The sequence below is a fragment of the Heterodontus francisci genome, chromosome 4 (genome assembly GCF_036365525.1).
Source record: "Heterodontus francisci isolate sHetFra1 chromosome 4, sHetFra1.hap1, whole genome shotgun sequence".
NCBI lineage: Eukaryota > Metazoa > Chordata > Chondrichthyes > Heterodontiformes > Heterodontidae > Heterodontus > Heterodontus francisci.
The window spans coordinates 150,053,826-150,076,590 of NC_090374.1; the positions used below are offsets into that span (position 1 = coordinate 150,053,826).

Here is a 22,765-nt window from a genome sequence, read left to right on the forward strand (position 1 = left end):
GACCATTCTGTGGAGGGTACCCACCTCCACTGTGATGGCCTGGCAGCAGTGTCCTCGCTTATTTTTAAACATTTTAGAAGTCTTCACAGGGCGCCTCCATTTTGCATTGGCAGCACCACCTCTCCCGGTGGGGCTGCTGGCCGCCCACAGCCTTGGGTGCTCTGATTGACCCACCAGCCTGCACAGCAAACAGCCCGCCTCCTCTCTCTAATTGAACGGGGCTCCCGGAGACGAACTGTTAATTGGCCACCTCTGCAGGTAGGCTGGACCCAGACACCATTGGGGTTGGGATTTACATATGATCCCAATGCCTGTTGGAAAATTCAGCCCACTAGGTGGGGATTACACCTTGAGTAAACGCCGTATATATTAAGAATTGAACCTGTGACCTTTCTGATCTTTCTGGCTCAGTTCAGTCTGGGGAACTGGAAGAATCCAGACTCTTGTTAGCTAATTGCTAACCACTAATAAAAACAAAGTGCTGGAAACTCAGCAGGTCAGGCAGCATCTTTGGAGAGAGAAACAGAGTATCAGGTTGCTAACCACTGTAATCCAGATCTTCTCTAACCCTTACAAATAAGAAGGAGCATTGTTATTGACAGTTGTTTCCTTTCTGGTAAAGTAGATTAGGTGTCAGCTGTGGCTAAATTAGTAGCACTCTCGCCTCTGAGTCACAAGGTCCCACTCCAAGGCTTGTGCACAAAAATCAAGGCTGACATTCCAGTGCAGTACTGAGGGAGTGCTGCACTGTTGGAGGTGCCGTCTTTTGGATGAGACGTTAAACCAAGGCCCCATCTGCTTGCATGAATAGACATAAGAAATCCCACAGCTCTATTACGAAGAAGAGCAGGAGAGTTATCCCCACTGTCCTGGCCAATATTTATCTCTCAATTAACATCACTAAAACAGATTATCTGATCATTATTGCATTGCTGTTTGTAGGAATTGCTGAGCACATATTGGCTGCCACGTTTCCTACATTACAACAGTGACTACACTTCAAAAAGAACTTCATTGGCTGCAAAGCGCTTTGAGACGTCTGGTGGTCGCGGAAGACACTATACAAATGCAAGTCCTTTTTTCCGCAATCAAAAGCATGCTACAATGTCTCTGCTTTTGCAGGTTTTAAGGATAATTCTTTTGGACAGCAAAAAAAAATCTTTTGGGTCAATGTGAGTTGTGTGCAAAAAATGGAACACATATTTATATAGCAATGTTTTTTAAGCTCTGTTCCATTATTAAATCCTACAACTTTAATGCAGTTTTGTGAGGGTATGAAATGTAATTTTGAACTGGTTGATGCACCTCCTGAAGGCCAACAGGAGAACTATTCCTTCCCACTGCTGCCCATCTCTGTCATTGCAGCTATTCAGACACAATAGTCTGTGCACACAATGTAATTCAGCAACAACTTCCATTGATTTAGTGCCTTCAATGTTGAAAACTGTTCCAAGGCATTTCAGTGGTGTGATCAAAATACCAGATGCTAGGCTGAAGAAAGCGATAGTGGGAGGTGTGACCAAAACCTGGTCAAAGACATTTTATGCAAGATAAGGAGGCAGAGAGGGAATTTCAGATTTGTGGCCTAAATGGTTCAAGGCATGGTTGAAGATAGTAGAAAAAAGTTGGGGAAGGATGATGAAATGGAGGGATTTAAACGCAAGGATAAGAATTTTAAATTTGTGGTGTTGGAGGACCATGAGCCAATCTTGGTTATTGAGGACAAGTAATAGGTGAGCAGGATTCATGTGATGCTTGAAAGATGTAATGAGGCACAGTATAAGTGCACATAAATTTTATTTGTCGGGTTTTATTGGGGAATGTCTGGGATTGCATTTTTATTGGGGTCTGGCAAGAAACCAAAGCACTATCGCTTGTGACATCAATTGTGTTTTCAGTGCTAGACTTCTAATCTTATCTACCAAGAATTATTTGAAATGTCCATTTATGAGTTGGAGCCACATATTGATGCCAGTATTGTCTCCTCAGGTGAATCTGCTACAGAAGGAGATACCAGTGAAAAACGAACGTCTTACAGGGAGAAGGTAATTATTATTTGTGCAGCATTTGACAAAGACTGCATCGATAAGATGCACTGCAGCTACTTGCCAAGGCCTCTTCTGCAGTATCTCTCAAACCTGTGACTTCCACCAGCCAGAAGGGCAAGGGCATCTTCCTTTGTGCTGGGTATGACTCCAACCAGTGAAGAGTTTTCCCCTTTCAATTTTGCTAGAGCTACTTGATGCCACACTCTGTCAAATGCTGACTTGATGTCAAGGACAGTCATTCTCACCTCACCTCTTGAATTCAGCTTTTTTGTCCATGTTTAGACCAAGGCTGCAATGAGGTCTAGAGCCAAGGGGCACTGATATCAGTGAGCAGGTTGTTGTTGAGTAAGTGCCGCTTGATAGCACTGTCAATGACACCTTCCATCACTTTGCTTATGATTGAGAGTACACTGATGGGGTGGTAATTGGTCAGATTGGATTTGTCTTGCTTTTTATGGACAGAACATACTGGGCAATGTTCCACATTGTCGGGGAGCTGCCAGTGTTGTAACTGTACTAGAAAACCTTGGCTGGGGATGCAGCTAGTTCTGAAGCACAATCTTCAGGCTGTAACTTGTGGTGTATCACAAGGATCAGTACTTGGGCCCCAACTATTCACAATCTGTATTCATGACTTAGATGAGGGAACTGTGTGTAATGAATCCAATGTTTTGGTGATAAGTCAGGTGAGAAAGTGAGTGGTGAGGTTGTAGAGAAGCTGCAGAGGGATGTAGACAGTTTGGGTGTTGGCTAGAAAATGGCAGGTGGAATACAATGTGTCGAAGTGTGAAATTATCCATTTGGAAGGAAAAATTAAAAAGCAGAATATTTTTTGAACGTTCAGAGACTGGGAAATATTTGCATTCAGAGTGACCTGAGTGTCCTTTTACATGAATCACAGAAAGTTAACATGCAGGTTCAGCAAGCAGTTACGAAGACAAATGTTAGCTGTTGTTATGAAGGGATAGGAATATAAGTGTAAGGAAGTCTTGCAACATTTATACAGGGCATTGGTGAGGCTATACCTGGAGTACTGTGCAGTTGTGGTCTCGTTACCGAAGGAAAGACATACTTACCTTTCAGAAGGAGTGCAATGAAGATTCAATAGATTGATTCCTGGGATGAGGGGATTGTCCTATGAGGAGAGATTGAGTAGATTATCTCTATGTTCCCTGGAGTTTAGCAGAATTGAGAGGTGATCTAATTGAAACCCACAATTTTTTTAAGGGGCTTGACAAGGCAAATGTTAAGGAAATGTTTCCCCTGGCTGGGGAATCTTGAACATGGGATCACAGTCTCAGAATAAGGGGTCAGTCAGTTAGGACTGAAATGAGAAATTTCTTCAATCAAAGGTTTGTGAATCTTTGGAATGCTTTACCCCAGAGAACTGTGGAGGTTGATAAATTTGGAGGTTCTAAGGGAATTAGGGGATATGGGAATAATGAAGGAAGGTGGAGTTGAGGTAGATCAGCCATAATCTTAGAGAATGGCAGAGCAGGCTCGAAGGGCAAACTCCAGCTCCTATTTCTTATGCTCTTGTGTATAAATACTCCCTGATCACAAGGTCAGTAAACAAAAATATGAAGGAAAGCACAGCAGATTGCTGAAAAATAAGGTTCCCTGACATAAATATATATTTGAGTACTGTAGCTTGGTGGTTGTGATTTTGGATGAGCAGCCCAGAGATTGAGAGTTAAAATCCCTTCTTTACTTAATGAGTGATAAATGTTTGTTTAAAAAAAACAAATAGGTAATCAGAATAAAAATATTGAGGTTATTCAGAATACAGTTGGATGTCAAGATGGAAGAGTTACGATAGCAACTGGATGGGACGCGAAGCATGATCTTTTCTCACCCTAACATTTGTATGTGTTTGTAAAGTTCTTTCTCCTTCCCTTCTCCTGCATATCAAACACCATTTCTGGGATGAAGATGATTTTCTATTAGGCTTCTATGAATGTTACTTTGTAAATAACTGCCAGTACTCTGGAGAGTAGCTTGGATTGAATGACTAGTACAGCCATTCTGTAACACTTCACTTTTCTTTGTGCCTCTCCTCTATGGACTGGTTAGGTGCAAAAATGGAGCAGATTTATATGGAATAACAAAGTTCTGATGAAAGGTCATCGTCCTGAAATATTAACTCTGTTTCTCTCTCCACTGATGCTGCCAGACCTGCTGAGTATTTCCAGCATTTTATGTTTTTATTTCAGATTTCCAGGATCCGCAGTATTTTGCTTTTGTACCAGTTTAGTCTTGACACTGGTGATGCAGCATCTCAATCACATCACCGTTCAGCTGAGTATATCGCGCAATCTCATAGGTACTAACAAATCTGGCAGCTATCTAGCATCAGGCATGGTTTAGTCCTCTTGTTTGGTTTATGTTTACTTTTTCATCTCACATGGCGTCATGTGTTCATGTGACAAGTGAGAGCTAATGAAATTTGCTCAACCGAGGCAAACAAGTGGGAAACTTCAAGATATCAAGGCCAACTGCTTGAACAATCAGTTATTAGAATATTGCATTCATTCAGTTTTACTTTAACCAGCATAGACAGGCCTATGAATAGGAAGGAAGTAATCAACCAAACTGATGTTTTGCTATTAAAGTATATTAACTGCATGCTGTTGATTTTTAGGTGGACTCCCTCATTGAGGCCTTTGGTACTAACAAACAGAAACGTGCCTTGAGCTCTCGCAGACTGAATCAGGTTGGGAATGAGACTTTGCAGAAAGTTGTGGCCAAAGCAGCAGAAAATATAATTGAAAAGAAAGGAATAACAGGTAAAGGTGCCAAATTGTGGTGCAGAGACTGCTCCATAACTATAAGATCAAACAATCTGCATACACAAAATTTTCATTTACAGAAATTTTGAGTTACTGATCTGAGGAAGGATGTAAGGAGAAGGTCATTGAGATTTAATGACTAGTTTATCAAGTTACGTGGATAAAACATGTATGCATCTCAAAATCATCTACTGTAACAGTTGGCCAGCGCTAAGCTTTTGCATTGCGTTGGGCACTGAGAGGCAGCAACCATGAGTGGAGGAATGTAAATGTCCATTCGCTTTAGTGACAGCCGTTAAGACATGGGCTCATTAAAGTACATGACACACGAAGGAATCTTTCATTCAGAGAGACTGTGCATTATGGATCTCCACAGTTCTGAAGACTACTATTGGCCCTGAACAGTTGGCGAATATCCTCTCTCAGGGTGAAAATATATAATAGTTTCCATGTTTACTTCTTCTGGTTGAGTACATAACACTGAAGTTACTTCATCCACCCACCCACCCCAGGTTATGCCATCCTTTAAGAGATTTGTCTAGGGAATAAATCAAGACTTGGATCAAAGTGAATGAAAAAGAGGGTAAGAATATTCTTACGGCTGGGAAAAATTATTTTAAAGAGTATGAAAAGTACTGATTAGTGAAGACCAGGAATAGGCTGAAGTATAAAATGGTGGATTTATGACAAAAATAGGAATTTTATAAGCTTGCTTTTATATTTATATTTTAAAAAGGGATAATCTTTATTAGAACTGGATCAGCCAGCATTATCTTTGGCTGTCTATATGAAATTTTCTTTGTACTGTGGCGGTTACTGTGTGGTACCCAGTGCACAAGGCTGGATACATTTAGCCCTTGTTAACTTATTCAGTGAGTATGTTTGTCCTAAATATGTTTTGGTGGCTTTTGTCTCTGATGCACTGCCCAAAGCAGAGGCCAGTGTTTTCTTGGTACTGCCTGAGCTTCTTGAATGATTGAATTCATCTAGATGGTGGCAGTGTAAAAATGTAATTTCTTCTGTTATCTGATGTTAAAAGTCAATCTAACTAGGAGGACATAGACACTTACCAAGAGGAGAGACAATTCATGGGCCAGAGTTATCCAACCAACAATCTTGGAGCCACAAACATTCTCAAGCCCTGGCAGTCAGAACTTTAGAGCTCTGGAACCTCTGAATTGTATGGGTCTAGAGGGTTGGAAAAGGGTGATTTTAATGTTGACTCGATGGATAAATTCTAAATTAGAACACTGGGATCTGTTGGTATCAGCAACTTGAAATATCTGCACATTAATGGGAATGTGGATTGAAACTTTTTATGCAGCCTACCAACAGAAAAGCTTGGATGTTGCCCTGTTATAGGCCCTTCCTCCACTGTTGACGAAGGTGTTAAAGTTGTTAACATTTTGATTGCCTGTGTTGCAAACATAACCCACTTTCCCGCAGTCTTCAGTTGTCTGTTTTGCCTCTACTGGAATGGAATGATTGGAGCACCATAAGAATCTTATGTGTATACCAATATACATTGTGTTTCTAACAAATGGAAGAGCAGTTGTAAGAATGGTGGACTCTTGTGTTTTCAAGCAGTCATCTGAGTTTGTATACAGAATAAGTTTGATTACTATATTGAGTACTTGCGAATCTTTCTACTTCAGTATATAATTTAATCTGCAAATAACCAAACAGTAATTTTAACTGATAAGGTCTGAGTGAATGATGATTTACACTTTCTAGATGTGGTTAGCATCCCATATATTCTTCAGTAAGCAGTTTACTGTGATTGGAGTTCATTTAGATCTAGGCTGCACTTAACCTGTACACTACAAAGAGGAAAGATGCAGGTATAGGTCAGAGTTTATTGAAAAAAGAGATTATAGTTTATGGAAATTAGGCTGTGAATGCGAGAGGACGAATTGGAGAAAAAGTCCGAATAGTAATGGCATTTCTCTGGGAAGGTGGTAAAGGGAAACTCAACAATCCGAATGAACTGCTGGAATTCATCTTGAGGCCATTCGATTATATGTTGAGACAAGTTACTTATACCTAATTCATTAATAACCCCACACTTGGAATATTTCAGAGCACCTTCCTGTTTTAAAAAAAAATGCATTGAGAGTTTGGAATAGAGTAATGAGAATAATTAAAGTTCAGAAACTCTGTTAGGATTTAACTTGCTCTCACTGGAGCAAACGGGAAGCAACCCTGGTGATAAAAATATCAAATTAATGCATATAATGGATATAGCCAGGATATTTAATTTCAGTAGTGATGGCAGAATAGAAGAAACAAATACCAGAGAGTCTAGAAGGTATTTCTTCCTAATGTGATAGGTTTGTGGAATAAACATCTGCCAAATGCTATTTTGTTTAACTGCTACACAGTTAGAAGGCTGAGTATAGGTGGAGAATATGAAATATTCTGAGAGCCACTGTAGTCTTCAGACCACGGGCTTATCATAACGTAGCAACATAAGAAATATGAACAGGAGTAGACCATATGTCCCCTCAATCCTGCTCTGCCTTTCAATAGTATCATGGTTGATATTCTGCCTCAACTCCCACTTTCTTGCCTGCTCCCTTTATCCCCTGAGAGACCAAAAATTTGTCAATCTCAGCCTTAAATACACCCAATAATTGCACATCCACAGCCCTCTGGGGTACAGAATTCCAAAGATTCACACCCTCTGAATGAAGAAATTTCTGCTCCTCTCAGTGCTAAATGATTGACCCCTTATCCTGAAACTATGCCTTTGTGTTCTAGATTCGCCAACTAGGGGAAACAATTTCTCATCTTGAATGTAACCAATCACAAGAGTGTTCATGTTCTGCCTTTGCTGTTTGCACAATTGCATGCCATAGAACTTCTGACAGTTGCATGTAAAGTATAAATTAATGTTCCCCATTAATTTCAGTTTATCTCGAGTTGCTGATACTAACAGATCTCCATGGTCTGATTTAGAATTTATCACTCATAGGTAACTGTGCTCAGAACAGCCCTTTCCAAACATCCAGGCCCACAAAAAATCAAACAGGACAAGCCACTGAGCAAGAAATATAAGGGCAAATAGGACTGAGTTGCCTGGGCCAGGTTATCAGGGCTGCAGTTTGGACACCCCTGATGTAAATTGAAAAGTTAAAGTTATGTCTTAAGACTTGGGCTCTGTTGCCACCTAAGACCGGGGAGACATTTGAGTTTTCTCCTTTTAGACATTTTACCTTTATTCATTTGACACCTCAAGAGGTTAAATAAATTTTAAATTGTCTACAGTGGAGCCCATGTAAATGGCCTTTTCTCATTCTGTATTTGTTCTTTCCTTCCGGATGACCACTTTAGCCCTGCAGGGTCAAATTTTGTAAGGCAACAGGGTTAGGATAATGTTCCGTTGCACCTTGACAAGGGTTAGCAGGATATTTGTTGACACCTGAAATTTCCCATATTTAGTCTTCATCTCAGCAGTAGTTTTGGGAGTGTTACAGAATAAAGGTTAAGCCATTCCTGGGCCTGTTTTGTATGCCTGCTAGTAACATAGAAATAGGAGTAGGTCTTTCAGCTTCTTGAGCCTATCCACCATTCAATCAGATCATGGTTAATATATGCCTGAAGTCCAAATACCTACCTCGATACCGTTACCTAATGAAATCTATTGATCCCAGTCTTGAAAATTTCACTTAGCCACAGACCATTAGAGAGTTTCTGATTTTCACTACCCTTGTGTGAAAAAGTTCTTTCTGATTTCACTCTTAAATGGTGTACCTCTAATTTTAAAATGATGCCCCCTTGTTCTGGATTCCTCCACTAGAGGAAATACTTCATCTACCCTATTGAATCCCTTTAATCATCATTATGAACTTGATCAGATCACCTCTCAACCTTCTAAACTCCTGTTCTCATAATTTGATTCTTTAAGTCATGGTATCATTCTTGTGAATCTGCGGTATATCCCCTTCAAGGCCAATATCTTTTCTGAAGTTTGGTGCCCAAAACTGAATGCAATAATCCACATGGGGTCTGCCTAGGATCTGTATAACATACACAAGAATACCGTTGGCACAAACTTGGGAGGATATTGCCAACAAGCTAAGTAAACATTTAGGTTGCAGATAGACTTAGTTGAGTCCAATATTGTTATGGTACTAGACTAGCATCACAGAGATCATGGCATTTCCATTATGGGAAGTTGTGAACTTGAACACAATCAATCTGGTTATTATGGGTTAGCATCAGAAATGTGTAAAACCCCAACTGGTTCACAAATTCTCGTTATGGAAGGATACCCCGACTGGCCTACAAGATATAATTGACCATTACTGACCTCTGAAGTGGCCTGCACCACCTTCTCAGGGCAACTTGGGTGGTTGCCATCCACATCTTGAGAACAAACTAAATAAATATTACCCAAATTTTAAAAAAAGGTAGTATGAAGATTGCACTGGACCAATTAACAGTTAACAATTTCTCCAATCCTAGTGTTTAATATAGTATTTGTGAGGCAATAGCTGCTGCTTTTCTGCTTTTGTGCATTATCATGGAACATACTAGAGTGCTGTCTTATATGTCATATATTTACGACATTTTGTTTTCCCAAAGCTTTGACTAGCGAAGCAACACAGTTTGAGTCTCAGGACAAGTCGACCTTTCTTCCTCCCTGCCATGCTGATGCAGATAAACCTGAAGATGTTTACAAGTTTGAGGAACGTATCCTTTACTTACTGAAAGTTGAACTTGTACTGTGTTGCTCTTTAATGGTACAGTACCAACTCTCTAGAAATAGTTTAATGTTGCTATTCTGTGGTGTATGCTGTTATAGAGAGGGTTTTAGATTTGGTGTTGCAGGAAGGGGTGTGATAAAGTATTGGAAGGTATTTAACAGCACAGAAAGAGGCAGTTTTGGCCCAACAGGTCCTTGCCGTCATTTATGCTCCACATGAGCCTCCTCCCACCTTTTTTTGTCTAACCCCATCAGCCGTTTCTTCTATTCCTTGATCCCTCATGTATTTATCTAGTTTCCCCTTAAATGCAGCTATGCTATACGCCTCAACTACTCTTTGTGTTAACGAGTTCCACATTCTAACTACTCTCTGGGTAACGAAGTTTCTTCTGAATTCCCTTTTTGATTTTTTAGAGACAATCTTATATGTATGGCCCCTAGTTCTGGTCTTGCCTGCAAGTGGAAATATCTTCTCAATGCCTACCGTATCAAACCATTTCATAATCTTAAGGGCCTCTATCAGGTCACCCCATCAGCCTTTTTTTTAAGAGAAAAGAGTTTAGCCTGTTCAGTCTTTCCTGATAGATATAATCTCTCAGTTCTGGTATCATTTTAGTGAACTCTTTTTGCACATTCTGCAGTGCCTCTATGTTTTGTAATATGTGGTCTAACCAAGGTCTATTTAAGTTTAAAATAACTGTTTTTCAATTCTATCTCTCGAGATGAATTACAGAGCTTTGACTTTTTTATGTCCTTATTGACCTGCGTCACTACTATTAGTGATTTGTGGACCTCCAATCTCAGATCCCTGTGTTCCTCTACCCCATTTAGGTACTTAATTTCCCAGGAGTATGCGTGCAGTTAGAGCTTCTTTTATATATACTCTGGTCTTGGGTATGGAGGGCACAATCAAGATTTCCAGATATTAAAGTATGGAGCATGGTTAACTGTAAAGAGGATGTAAGCGATTTCAGGGGGACAGAGACTAGTTGGATTGAGCAGGTAGATATCCGATGAAATTTAATGTGGGGAAATGTGACAGTGCATTGTGGGAGGAAGAATAAGGAAAGGAATTATGCACTAGTAACATTTCAAATGGAGTAGAGGAGCAGAGAGACCAGGAGTTCAGGTAGACAAATCTTGAAAAATGGGAGGATAATTGTAAAACAAGTGTATGAATAAGGGCCTAGAATATAAAGACAAAGAGGTAAACCTGTACAAATCATTGATTAAGCTCTATTGAAAATATTTTGTCCTGTTTCAGGCAACCTACTTTAGGAAAGTTTAGGTCATAGAAAAGGTACAGAAGCGATAAAACTGTATCAAGGATCAGAGACTTTAGTTATGAGCTGAGAATAGTGAAACTGGAGCTCTTTATTTAGAACAGAGAAAGTTAAGAGAGAAAGAATTGCATTTATATAGCGCATGACCATCGCACTTCTCAAAGCACTTCACAGCCAATGAAGTACTTTTGAAGCGTAGTCACTGTTGTAATTTAGGAATCACGGCAGCCAATTTGAGCACAGGAAACTCCTCCAAACTGCAATGTGATGCTGACCAGATAATCTGTTTTTATGAAGTTGATTGAGGGATAAATAGTGGCCAGGACACTGGGGATAAATCCCCTGCTCCTCTTCGAAATAATGCTGTGGGATCTCATGTCCACCTGAGAGGGCAGACTGAGACTCAGTTTAAGGCCAGTTAGTTTAACATCAGTGGTGGGTAAGGTTTTAGAAACAATATTCAGGGGAAAATTATCAACGGACAATTAGAGAGGTTCGAGTTAATTAAGAGAGCCAGCAAGGGGAATGGGAACCTAAAATGTAGTGCCAGTGTACAGGATGTTGAGAGTAGTGAGGTCAGGGATAAGGTTACAAGGATGCAAGAGGGCACTGGCAAGCAAGAACCTGGTTTAAAGTGTGTCTACTTCAATGCCAGGAGCATCCGGAATAAGGTGGGTGAGCTTGCAGCATGGTTTGGTACCTGGGATCTCGATGTAGTGGCCATTTCGGAGACATGGGTAGAGCAGGGGCAGGAATGGATGTTGCAGGTTCCGGGATTTAGATGTTTCAGTAAGAACAGAGAAGATGGTAAAAGAGTGGGGGGGTGTGGCATTGTTAATCAAGGAGAGTATTACAGCGACAGAAAGGACGTTTGAGGACTCGTCTACTGAGGTAGTATGGGCCGAGGTTAGAAACAGGAGAGGTGAGGTCACCCTGTTGGGAGTCTTTTATAGACCTCCAAATAGTTCCAGAGTTGTAGAGGAAAGGATAGCGAAGATGATTCTCGACAGGGGCGAGAGTAACAGGGTAGTTGTTATGGGGGACTTTAACTTTCCAAATATCGACTGGAAATACTATAGTTCGAGTACTTTAGATGGGTCAGTTTTTGTCCAGTGTGTGCAGGAGGGTTTTCTGACACAGTATGTAGACAGGCCAACCAGGGGCGATGCCACATTGGATTTGGTACTGGGTAATGAACCCGGCCAGGTTTTGGATTTAGATGTAGGTGAGCACTTTGGTGATAGTGATCACAATTCGGTTAGGTTTACCTTAGCGATGGGCAGGGACAGGTATATACCGCAGGGTAAAAATTATAGCTGGGGGAAAGGAAATTATGATGCGATTAGGCAAGATTTAGGATGCGTAGGATGGGGAAGGAAACTGCAGGGGATGGGAACAATCGAAATGTGGAGCTTATTCAAGGAGCAGCTACTGCGTGTCCTTGATAAGTATGTACCTGTGAGGCAGGGAGGAAGTTGTCGAGCGAGGGAGCCGTGGTTTACGAAAGAAGTTGAAGCGCTTGTCAAGAGAAAGGAGAAGGCTTATGTTAGGATGAGACGTGAAGGCTCAGTTAGGGCGCTTGAGAGTTACAAGCTAGCCAGGAAGGATCTAAAGGGAGAGCTAAGAAGAGCAAGGAGAGGACACGAGAAGTCATTGGCGGATAGGATCAGGGAAAACCCTAAGGCTTTCTATAGGTATATCAGGAATAAAAGAATGACTAGAGTTAGATTAGGGCCAATCAAGGATAGTAGTGGGAAGTTGTGTGTGGAATCAGAGGAGGTAGGGGAAGTGTTAAATGAATATTTTGCGTCAGTATTTACAGTAGAGAAAGAAAATGTTGTCGAGGAGAATACTGAGATTCAGGCTACTAGGCTAGATGAGATTGAGGTTCACAAGGAGGAGGTGTTAGCAATTTTGGAAAGTGTGAAAATAGATAAGTCCCCTGGGCCAGATGGGATTTATCCTAGGATTCTCTGGGAAGCTAGGGAGGAGATTGCAGAGCCTTTGTCCTTGATCTTTATGTCGTCATTGTCGACAGGAGTAGTGCCGGAAGACTGGAGGATAGCAAATGTTGTCCCCTTGTTCAAGAAGGGGAGTAGAGACAGCCCTGGTAATTATAGACCTGTGAGCCTTACTTCGGTTGTGGGTAAAATGTTGGAAAAGGTTATGAGATAGGATTTATAATCATCTTGAAAAGAATAAGTTCATTATCGATAGTCAGCACGGTTTTGTGACGGGTAGGTCGTGCCTCACAAACCTTATTGAGTTTTTCGAGAAGGTGACCAAACAGGTGGATGAGGGTAAAGCAGTGGATGTGGTGTATATGGATTTCAGTAAGGCGTTTGATAAGGCTCCCCATGGTAGGCTATTGCAGAAAATACGGAAGTATGGGGTTGAAGGTGATTTAGAGCTTTGGATCAGAAATTGGCTAGCTGAAAGAAGACAGAGGGTGGTGGTTGATGGCAAATGTTCATCCTGGAGTTTAGTTACTAGTGGTGTACCGCAAGGATCTGTTTTGGGGCCACTGCTGTTTGTCATTTTTATAAATGACCTGGAAGAGGGTGTAGAAGGGTGGGTTAGTAAATTTGCGGATGACACTAAGGTCGGTGGAGTTGTGGATAGTGCCGAAGGATGTTGTAGGGTTCAGAGGGACATAGATAGGCTGCAGAGCTGGGCTGAGAGATGGCAAATGGAGTTTAATGCGGAAAAGTGTGAGGTGATTCACTTTGGAAGGAGTAACAGGAATGCAGAGTACTGGGCTAATGGGAAGATTCTTGGTAGTGTAGATGAACAGAGAGATCTTGGTGTCCAGGTGCATAAATCCCTGAAGGTTGCTATCCAGGTTAATAGGGCTGTTAAGAAGGCACATGGTGTGTTAGCTTTTATTAGTAGGGGGATCGAGTTTCGGAGCCACGAGGTCATGCTGCAGCTGTACAAAACTCTGGTGAGGCCGCACCTGGAGTATTGCGTGCAGTTCTGGTCACCGCATTATAGGAAGGATGTGGAAGCTATGGAAAGGGTGCAGAGGAGATTTACTAGGATGTTGCCTGGTATGGAGGGAAGGTCTTATGAGGAAAGGCTGAGGGACTTGAGGTTGTTTTCCTTGGAGAGAAGGAGGAGGAGAGGTGACTTAATAGAGACATATAAGATAATCAGAGGGTTAGATAGGGTGGATAGTGAGAGTCTTGTTCCTCGGATGGTGATGGCAAACACGAGGGGACATAGCTTTAAGTTGAGGGGTGATAGATATAGGACAGATGTCAGAGGTAGTTTCTTTACTCAGAGAGTAGTAGGGGCGTGGAACGCCCTGCCTGCAACAGTAGTAGACTCGCCAACTTTAAGGGCATTTAAGTGGTCATTGGATAGACATATGGATGAAAATGGAATAGTGTAGGTCAGATGGTTTCACAGGTCGGCGCAACATCGAGGGCCGAAGGGCCTGTACTGCACTGTAATGTTCTAATTCTAATTCAAGCATATGTAAAAGGCAGATCATGCTTGACTAATCTAATCGAATTTTTTGATGAAGTAACAGAGAAGATTGATTAAGGGAATGCGTGGATGTTTTTAATATGGATTTTAAGAAAGCTGGTTAACAAAATTGAGGCTCATGGAATAGGAGGGTCAGTGTCCAATTGGATAAAAAAATTTGACTTAAGGACAGAAACAGTGAGTTGTAGTAAATGGTTGTTTTTCAGACTGGAGGATGGTAGACAGTGGTGTTCTCCTCGGGTCAGTGCTGAGACCATTGCTTTTTTTGCTATGGATAAATAACTTGGATCTTGGAATATAGAACAGAATCTCAAAATTTGCTGATCACACCAAATTTGGAGGTACGGCACACATTGAGGGTGGTATGGACCACCTGCAACAGGACATAGATAGGCAGAATGGGCAGAGAGGTGGCAGATGGAATTTAATACTGCCAAGTGTGAGGTGATGCATTTTGGCAGAAGGAATAGGGAGAGATAATGTATACTTAATGGCACAGTTCTAAAGAATGTGCAGGAACAGAGGGACGTGGGGATGCATGTGCATCGATAGTTGAGGGTGGCAGGACATATTGAGAGAGTGGTTAGTAAAGCATATGAATATTGGGCTTCATAAATGGAAGTGTTGAGAACAAAAGCAGGGAAGTTATGCTGAACCTTTATAAAGCTCTAGTTACCCCTCCAACTGTGGGGTATTGTGTCCAGTTCTGGTTACCACACTTTAGAAAGAATGTGAGGGTCCTTGAGAGGGTGCAGAGGAGATTTACCAGAATGGTTCCAGGGATGGAGGATTTTAGTTACAAGTTTAGGTTGGAAAAGCTGGGTTTGTTTTCCATAGAGCAAAAGAGATTGAGGGGAGATTTCACAGAAGTGTATAAGATTATGATAGGCTTAGCTAAGTTATATAAGGGAAAAAGGTTCCCATTAACAAATGGTACTAGGACTAGGGGGATACAGTTGAATGTTTTGGGCAAAGGGGGAGTATGAGGAAGTACTTTTTTACACAGCTGGTGGTAATGACCTGGAACTCGCTGCCCACAAGGGTGGTGGAAGCAGAAACAATTCATGACTTCAAGAGAAAGTTGGATGGCCACCTGAGAGAAATAGACTTGCAGGGCCACGGGGATTGAGCTGGGGAGTGGCACTGACTGCATAGTTCTGTGGAGAGCTGGCATGGACTCGATGGACCGAATGGCATCTTTCTGTGCCGTAAATGACTCTGACTCTGCGACTAATGTCTCATCAAAAAACAGCACCTCTGACAGTACTTGCACTCCCTCAGTACTGAAGTGTCAGCCTAGATTTTTGTCCTCGGTTTCTGGAATAGGACTTAAACTTTCAATCTTCAGACTGAGATCAAGAGTCCTACTGGCTCAGCCACGGCTGACGTTGTTTCTGGTAGTGGAGTTCAAAATTATGAAATTGGTGAGTTAATAACTGTAGGGCATAAATTTAATATTTTCTTTTATTTATTCATGGAATGTGAGCCTCTCTGGCAATGCCAACATTTGTTGCCCATCCCTGATTGCCCTTGAGAAGGTGATGGTGAGCCACTTTCTTGAACTGCTGTAGTCCATGTGGTGTAGGTACAACCACAGTGCTATTAGGGAGAAAGTTCCAGCATTTTGACCGACTGACAGTGAAGGGACAGCGATATAGTTCCAAGTCAGAATGGTGTGTGACTAAGAGGGGAATTTGCAGGTGGTGGTGTTCCCATGCGTCTGCTGTCCTTGTCCTTCGAGGTGGTAGAGGCCATGGGTTTGGAACGTGCTGTCGAAGGAGGTGTGGTGAGTTACTGCTGTGCATCTTGTTTATGATACACACTGCTGGCACTGTGCATTGGTGGTGAAGGGAGTGAATGTTTAAGGTGGTGGATGGGGTGCCGATCAAGCGGGCTGCTTTGTCCTGGATGGTGTCGAGCTTCTTGAGTGTTGTTTGAGCTGCACCCATCCAGGCAAGTGGAGAGTATTCTCTCATACCTGACTTATGCCTTGTCGATGGTGGACAGGCTTTGCGGAGTTAGGAGGTGAGTTACTCACTGCAGAACTTCCAGTCTCTGGCCTGCTGTTGTAGCTCCAGTTCAATTTCTGGTTAATGGTAACCCCAAGGATGTTGATACTGGGGGATTCAACAATGGTAATGCAATTGAGCATCAAGGGGAGATGGTTGGATTCTCTCTTGTTTGAGATGGTTATTGCCTGGCATCACCAAAGGAATTAAGAAAGATTAGATGTTTTTTATGCAGAAGGTTGTTTAGGACTCAATGTCCTACCAGAAATAGTGGTGGAATCCAAATCCATAATGGTTTTTAAGAGAGAAATTGATAAATATTGGAAAAAGAAAAACATAAATGGGTATGGAAAAGGGCAGGGTAATGGGATTAAGTGGGCAACAGGTGGGCAATGGGTTGCATCATCCTGTAGGGACATAAGAAATAGGAGCACAAGTAGGCCATATGGCCCCTTGAGCCTAGTTCACCATTTATAAGATCATGGCTGATCCTCGACCTCAACTGCAGCAAGTGCTGTAAAATTCCGAGATTGTGATAATTCAGTCCCTGAAAAGATCCTGATGGTGAGACTTTAAGAAATTACAAACGCTTGATCTAGTTACAGTTCTATTGCTGTGGTATTAGATAGTCGGACATAATCATTAGGTGATTGTAGTTTGTGTCAAATTTCTTAAGGTTGTCAGACTTCTGTGTGATGTCTCCTTAATTCATCGTAAGTCATCTCACCTACTGAGTATCAAGCAATTGGAGCACACTGTGAATCACTGAAGATTAGCACTACAGAAGAAATTTGCAAATTGGCACAAACTGGCAAGTAAGTTTAGTAGACATCTGCTGGCTTGAAGCCGTCAGCCACAATATTTGCTGTATTTCTGATGCCTTGAACAAAAATTTCCTGTTTTGAAGAGTACATTTTGCAAAAAAACAATCCTGTGCAGTACACAGCTTACAGTTCATTATCAAGAAATGCTGGAATCACTCAGCAGGTCTGACAGCATCTGTGGAAAGAGATCTCTTTCCACAGATGCTGTCAGACCTGCTGAGTGATTCCAGCATTTCTTGTTTTTGTTTCAGATTTCCAGCATCCGCAGTATTTTGTTTTTATTACAGTTCATTATGTCTGTTGCTCCTTAATTATCTTTTGTTATGTACTATTGCACTTTTTAAGCAAATCTGGGTTAGAAATGCTGTTTGGACTAGCAGAAGGTAGAAAAGGTTTGCAACATAATATTTAAGCTGTGATTTAATGCTGTCTTATTCTTTATTTTTAGCTACTCCTCCTTTGTTCTGGAGTCACTTAAATCCATACCTCAGGATGAGAAAAGTCGTGATCATAAGTGCCACTGCCTGTTTTACTTACAGATTCTGATCAGATTGCACAACTTAAAAAACCATGAATTGAAGCACAAAGGTAAAACTCATCTCTCTCTCTTGTATTTTTGTCAGTGATACTGAAGACTGACGTACATTAAATCAGTTCAAAGAATTAGACTTGGGAGCATTGAGAGCTTTAAAATTAATCGTGCAACAAAATCACATACTGGAATCAGGATAAGTGCCCCAGTTCTGATCTAAGCACAACATTCTCATTACTTGCATAGCGTAGGTTTAAATAACATTAGGCTGTAGGGAGTCACGATCAAGGTCAGGAATCTACCGATGCTGAATTTGTGGATTCTACCTATTTATTTGAAGTTTCAGATAATTGAATTGAACTTTACAGGTCTTCAAATGAAAAATATATATGAACCTGTGCTTTTTTTGTAAATATTGTATCCAGTTTAATTTCCAATAGATTTCACTTCATCCCAGCAGATAAAATCCCCTCCCAATTGTTGATAGTAATAGGCAAAGAATTTTTTGTTTTGTAATCACCCAATGACAGTATGATTGCTGTTGTAATCAGTTTACACTGCCTGTATTAGCTCACTATACAATATGTTTACAGGTGATCAGAAAATTACAATCAGAAGTGCATGAACTAATACAGCTGTGCTACAGAGTGGCTAAATAGCAACTTTCCAGATGTCTAATTACTAAATGAAATTAAAGTGTTAAATGTAATGATTTGGGAACTTGTTGCTCATTTTCATGAGTTTAACTTCTGTGCTAATCAATTAGCCTTCCTTGTGCCCCCCAATGTTACAAAGCTGGTCACTTAACTGCAGTGGTAATAGAATGGCTTTATTGTATTAGCTTTGCTCAGTGGTAGAACCCTGAGTCAGAAGTCATGGGTTCAAGTCCCACTCCAACACTTGAGCACATATTTTAGGCTCACCATTCAGCGCTTTGGAGCGGAGGTTCTGCACTGTTAGAGGTGCCATCTGTTGATGAAACGTTAAATCAAGACTCTATTTGTCAATTCAGTTGGGAGTAAAAAGAGTGAAGAATATAGCAGGGGAGTTGTCCCAATGTTCTGGCCAACATTTATCCCTCAACCAACATCATCAAACAGATTCACCTGTCATTTATCTTATTGCTGTTTGTGGGACCTTGCTGTTCACAAATTGGCTGTTGTGTTTGCCTACAAAGCAACAGTGACTGCACATCAAAAGTCGTTTATTGGCTGTGAAGCACTTTGGGATGTCCTGAAAATGTGAAAGACATTAAATAATAGAAGTGTAATCTTTTACAGCTCATGGTCAGCCTTCCAATAACATGTCTCTCGCACTTACTGGAGTGCACAATGAAGTCAAACTGCTTTCAGATTTTGGAGTCAGATGAGGTAGGGAGACTTGGTATTCAGCAGAACGGGTGGTGGAAGTGACTTTTAAGCATATCTAATAAACAGGGTATGAAACAGAGTGAGTTTAGGCTGAGTTGTTGCTATTGTGTATTTTGCGAATTAGTTAAATCCCAAGTCTCAAATGGTGCTCTAGTTTATTACCATGTAGGGCAGTCTCTGAAGTACTGACAACCTTGGTTTAAATATAGTATCTGATCTCCAGAGCAAATAATAAATGAATGCAGACTGGGGTGGTCATACTGATCGGCGTTGTGGTCTACAGCATGGTACCAAGAGGTTGCAGTTGAACCTTGGAATTGACTTAACTATGAGACAAATTTGCAATTATAAAAGATCTGTCAACTTATTAATTTCCATAGTTAAGACAAAACATTTTGAGCACTTTTCCCAAGAATATGTGCTGCAAAAATTAATATGTCTTTATAATTTTAGTTGATTTTTGAACAGTTTTGAATTGGCTGCTGGGAAATCAATGTTAATCATATTCAGCATCAATTTAGGACCCTTCATCTAAAAGACCCAAATTTCATCCAGTTAGTTCGGGCTTGAGTTCAAACCCAAGTGATGGGTGAAAGGATAGTGTCAGTATCCACTGCACTAGTTGTCGCTTCCACATGCCTTTTTATTACTTTAAAGTATATGTTGATTTTATTGGCAAGAATGCATGCTTAGGTTTGTGTGAATATTGTTGTAGCTTTCATAACTATCTACAGATTTCACCAAAACATGTCCATAGGATTAAGTAAAATTATTCAGGTTTTTTTTGGTTGAGTCTAGATGCAGATGTCTAAAATTCATCAGGAGAATTCCACACTTGTGGACCTCTGTGTATTTCCCATATGCCATTCTCATCAGGGACAAGAAATTTCCGCCAAATGAGTGTGTGTGTGTATGTATGTATTGGGGGCGGTGGGAAGGTGTTGAATGGGGTAGTGTGTGTGTGTGTGTGTTGGGCAGTTGGATGGGGTACTGTGTGTGTGTGTTGGGGGTAGCGGGGGAAGGTGTTGAATGGGGTCGTGTGTGTGTTGGGGGAAGTTGTTGAATGGGGTAGTGTGTGTGTGTGTTGGGCAGTTGGATGGGGTACTGTGTTTGTGTGTTGGGGGTAGCGGGGGAAGGTGTTGAATGGGGTCGTGTGTGTGTGTGTTGGGGGTGGCGGGGGGGGGGGGAAGGTGTTGAATGGGGTAGTGTGTGTGTGTTGGGCAGTTGGATGGGGGACTGTGTTTGTGTGTTGGGAGTAGCGGGGGAAGGTGTTGAATGGGGTCGTGTGCGTGTGTGTGTTGGGGGTGGCGGGGGGGGGAAGGTGTTGAATGGGGTAGTGTGTGTGTGAGGCGGGGGGAGGGAAGGTGTTGAATGGGGTAGTGTGTGTGTGTTGGGCAGTTGGATGGGGTACTGTGTTTGTGTGTTGGGGGTAGCGGGGGAAGGTGTTGAATGGGGTCGTGTGTGTATGTTGGGGGTAGTGGGGGAAGGTGTTGAATGGGGTCGTGTGCGAGTGTGTGGGGGGTGGCGGGGGAGGGGAAGGTGTTGAATGGGGTACTGTGTGTGTGTTTGGGGGGTGGGTGTTGGATGCGGAACTGTGTGTGATGGGGTACAGTGTGTGGCTGGGGGAAGGGGTGCAGTTGGATTGGGTATAGTGTGTGGGTGGGGGGAGGGGTGCAGTTGGATGGGGTACAGTATGTGTGTGGTGGGGCAGTTGGATGGGGTACAGTGTGTGTGGGGAGTGTTCGATGGGCACACTGAGGGAGAACTTCAGAGCTTCAATCTGGAGGTCAGACAATTTCATAAGGGATGCCTCCATACAAAAATGAAGGAAGGTTAGACTTATGGTGGAATGAAGTACACAAGGAGGGCAAGTACAATACTCTCTGCAGACTTGTATTTGCTTTGATGAGCTGTTTCCATAGACCTATGGTTAAAAGTTCTCTCAGCACCATGCCTAATATCATTGACTCAGGACCTACCTGGATGCATATTAGCACATACAGTGCCATCCAAACTGTGAAATATGCACTGAGAGCAGAGGATAAGTCAAGTTTGGAATACTTTGCAAGAAGACACGAGTGATCCTGTTAGTGGCAAGCTGGTGAAGTGTATGCAAGAGGCCCACAAGATGTATGCTGAGGAGAAACAGCAGGGGAGTAAAGAAGAAGAGCAACAGAGGAAAAGGCTATAAATCACACACCAGTAACTGGCCACAAAATGCTCTGCCAAAGTAGTTATGGTTGCTGCTAAGAAAGCTAGAAAGGCCCATCTTACAGCTCTGCATTCATCACCTAAAGGGAAAACCTAACCAGTCAATTAGCAGTGTTTGTAGAACTTTAGCACAGATTTGTGTACAAAGAAGAGAATACCCCAAATTGTGTGCTGATGTGAAGTAAACCTGTATAAATGCCAAAAACAGCTGGCTGAGCAAAAGAACTGAAGAAGCAGAGGAAGTTTACAAGAAGGGTAACACCAAGAAAGTATATTCTCTCGTCAAGGTCATAGCTGGAATGGTATGTGTAAAGCCAGGAATAGGTATCAAGGACGAAAATGGAGACTTATATAAGGACAGGATCAGGCTGAGATGGGAAAATTACTGCAGGAAACTGAAGAAGAACTAGAAAAGATAATAACAAAGATTGGGAGTTAAAAGAAGAACAAGAACCTGAGGTACTGAAAGATGAGATACGAAAAGCTATAAAGAATATCAAGTGGAAAGGCAGAAGGACAAGATCAGATACCAGTAGAAGCACTGGGGGGTGAGACAGTAGTAGTTGCAATGAAAGAAATTACTGATATATGGACAACAGGTGATGAGCTTGCAAGTGGACTATATTTGAGATGGTAACAATGCCCAAGATAGCAGGCACACAGGACTATCCAAAACATTGTGTGCTGCGTCTCATCAGTAATGCATCGAAAGTGCTACTTGATGTCATCAGACAGTGTGAACAGAGAAGTGGCAGAGGAGCAGTTTGGCTTCATTCCAGGAAAGGGTACAACTGACACCATGCTTAGAAATCTCATGGAGAAATGTGAAAACAGGAAGCAGGAAGCCCAGCTTTGGCTCATGTTCATTGACTATGCCAAAGCTTTCGACAGTGTCCAGCATGATGTTCTATGGAAGAGACTTATAGACATCAGTGTAGCCAAACATCTTGTGTGGCTAATACAAGAGCTATACAGAAATGCTTCATGAGTTGTCAGAGTTGATGATGAGCATACAAATCAGTTCCAGTTTGAGAAGGAAGTCAGGCAGGGGTGTCGTCTGTCACCCATGCTGTGGGAGAGAAGATAATGATGGTGGAGGAAGAGGGTTACCAGAGAGGTGTGGCTGCATCTTAGGTGGTCGTAGCATATGGAATCTCAGATATGCTGACGATACCATACTCATAGCCAGAACAAAGGAAGAGCTAGAGACTATGGCTGGCCTACAAAAAAGACACAATGAGTCTATATGGACTGAACATAAATGAGGCAACGACCAACGTTGTGGCTCTAAATGCCAATGGCAAAGTCAAGATTAGAAGCAAATAAAAACAAGAAATGCTGGAAATACTCAGCAGGTCTGGCAGCACCTGTGGACAGAGAAGCAGAGCTAACGTTTTAGGTCAGTGACCCTTCATCAAGATTAGAAGCACTGAGAAAGAGGCAGTGGACAAATCTAAGTACTTTGGCTCGATGATAAATGCCAAAGTTACATCCAAAAA

General features: G+C 41.8%; 1 protein-coding gene across 6 annotated transcripts in view; it reads left to right on the forward strand.

Annotated features, from left to right (window-relative positions):
* polr1e (RNA polymerase I subunit E) overlaps window positions 1-22,765 on the forward strand; it is a 56,432-nt gene that overhangs the window by 12,679 nt on the left and 20,988 nt on the right. For all 6 annotated transcript variants that reach the window (XM_068030323.1, XM_068030324.1, XM_068030326.1 and 3 more), the window contains 5 exons: window positions 1,990-2,045; window positions 4,690-4,834; window positions 9,425-9,532; window positions 17,048-17,144; window positions 17,602-17,741. In XM_068030323.1, coding sequence (XP_067886424.1) covers window positions 1,990-2,045; window positions 4,690-4,834; window positions 9,425-9,532; window positions 17,048-17,144; window positions 17,602-17,741 — 546 coding nt within the window. The remainder of the gene's footprint in view (window positions 1-1,989; window positions 2,046-4,689; window positions 4,835-9,424; window positions 9,533-17,047; window positions 17,145-17,601; window positions 17,742-22,765) is intronic.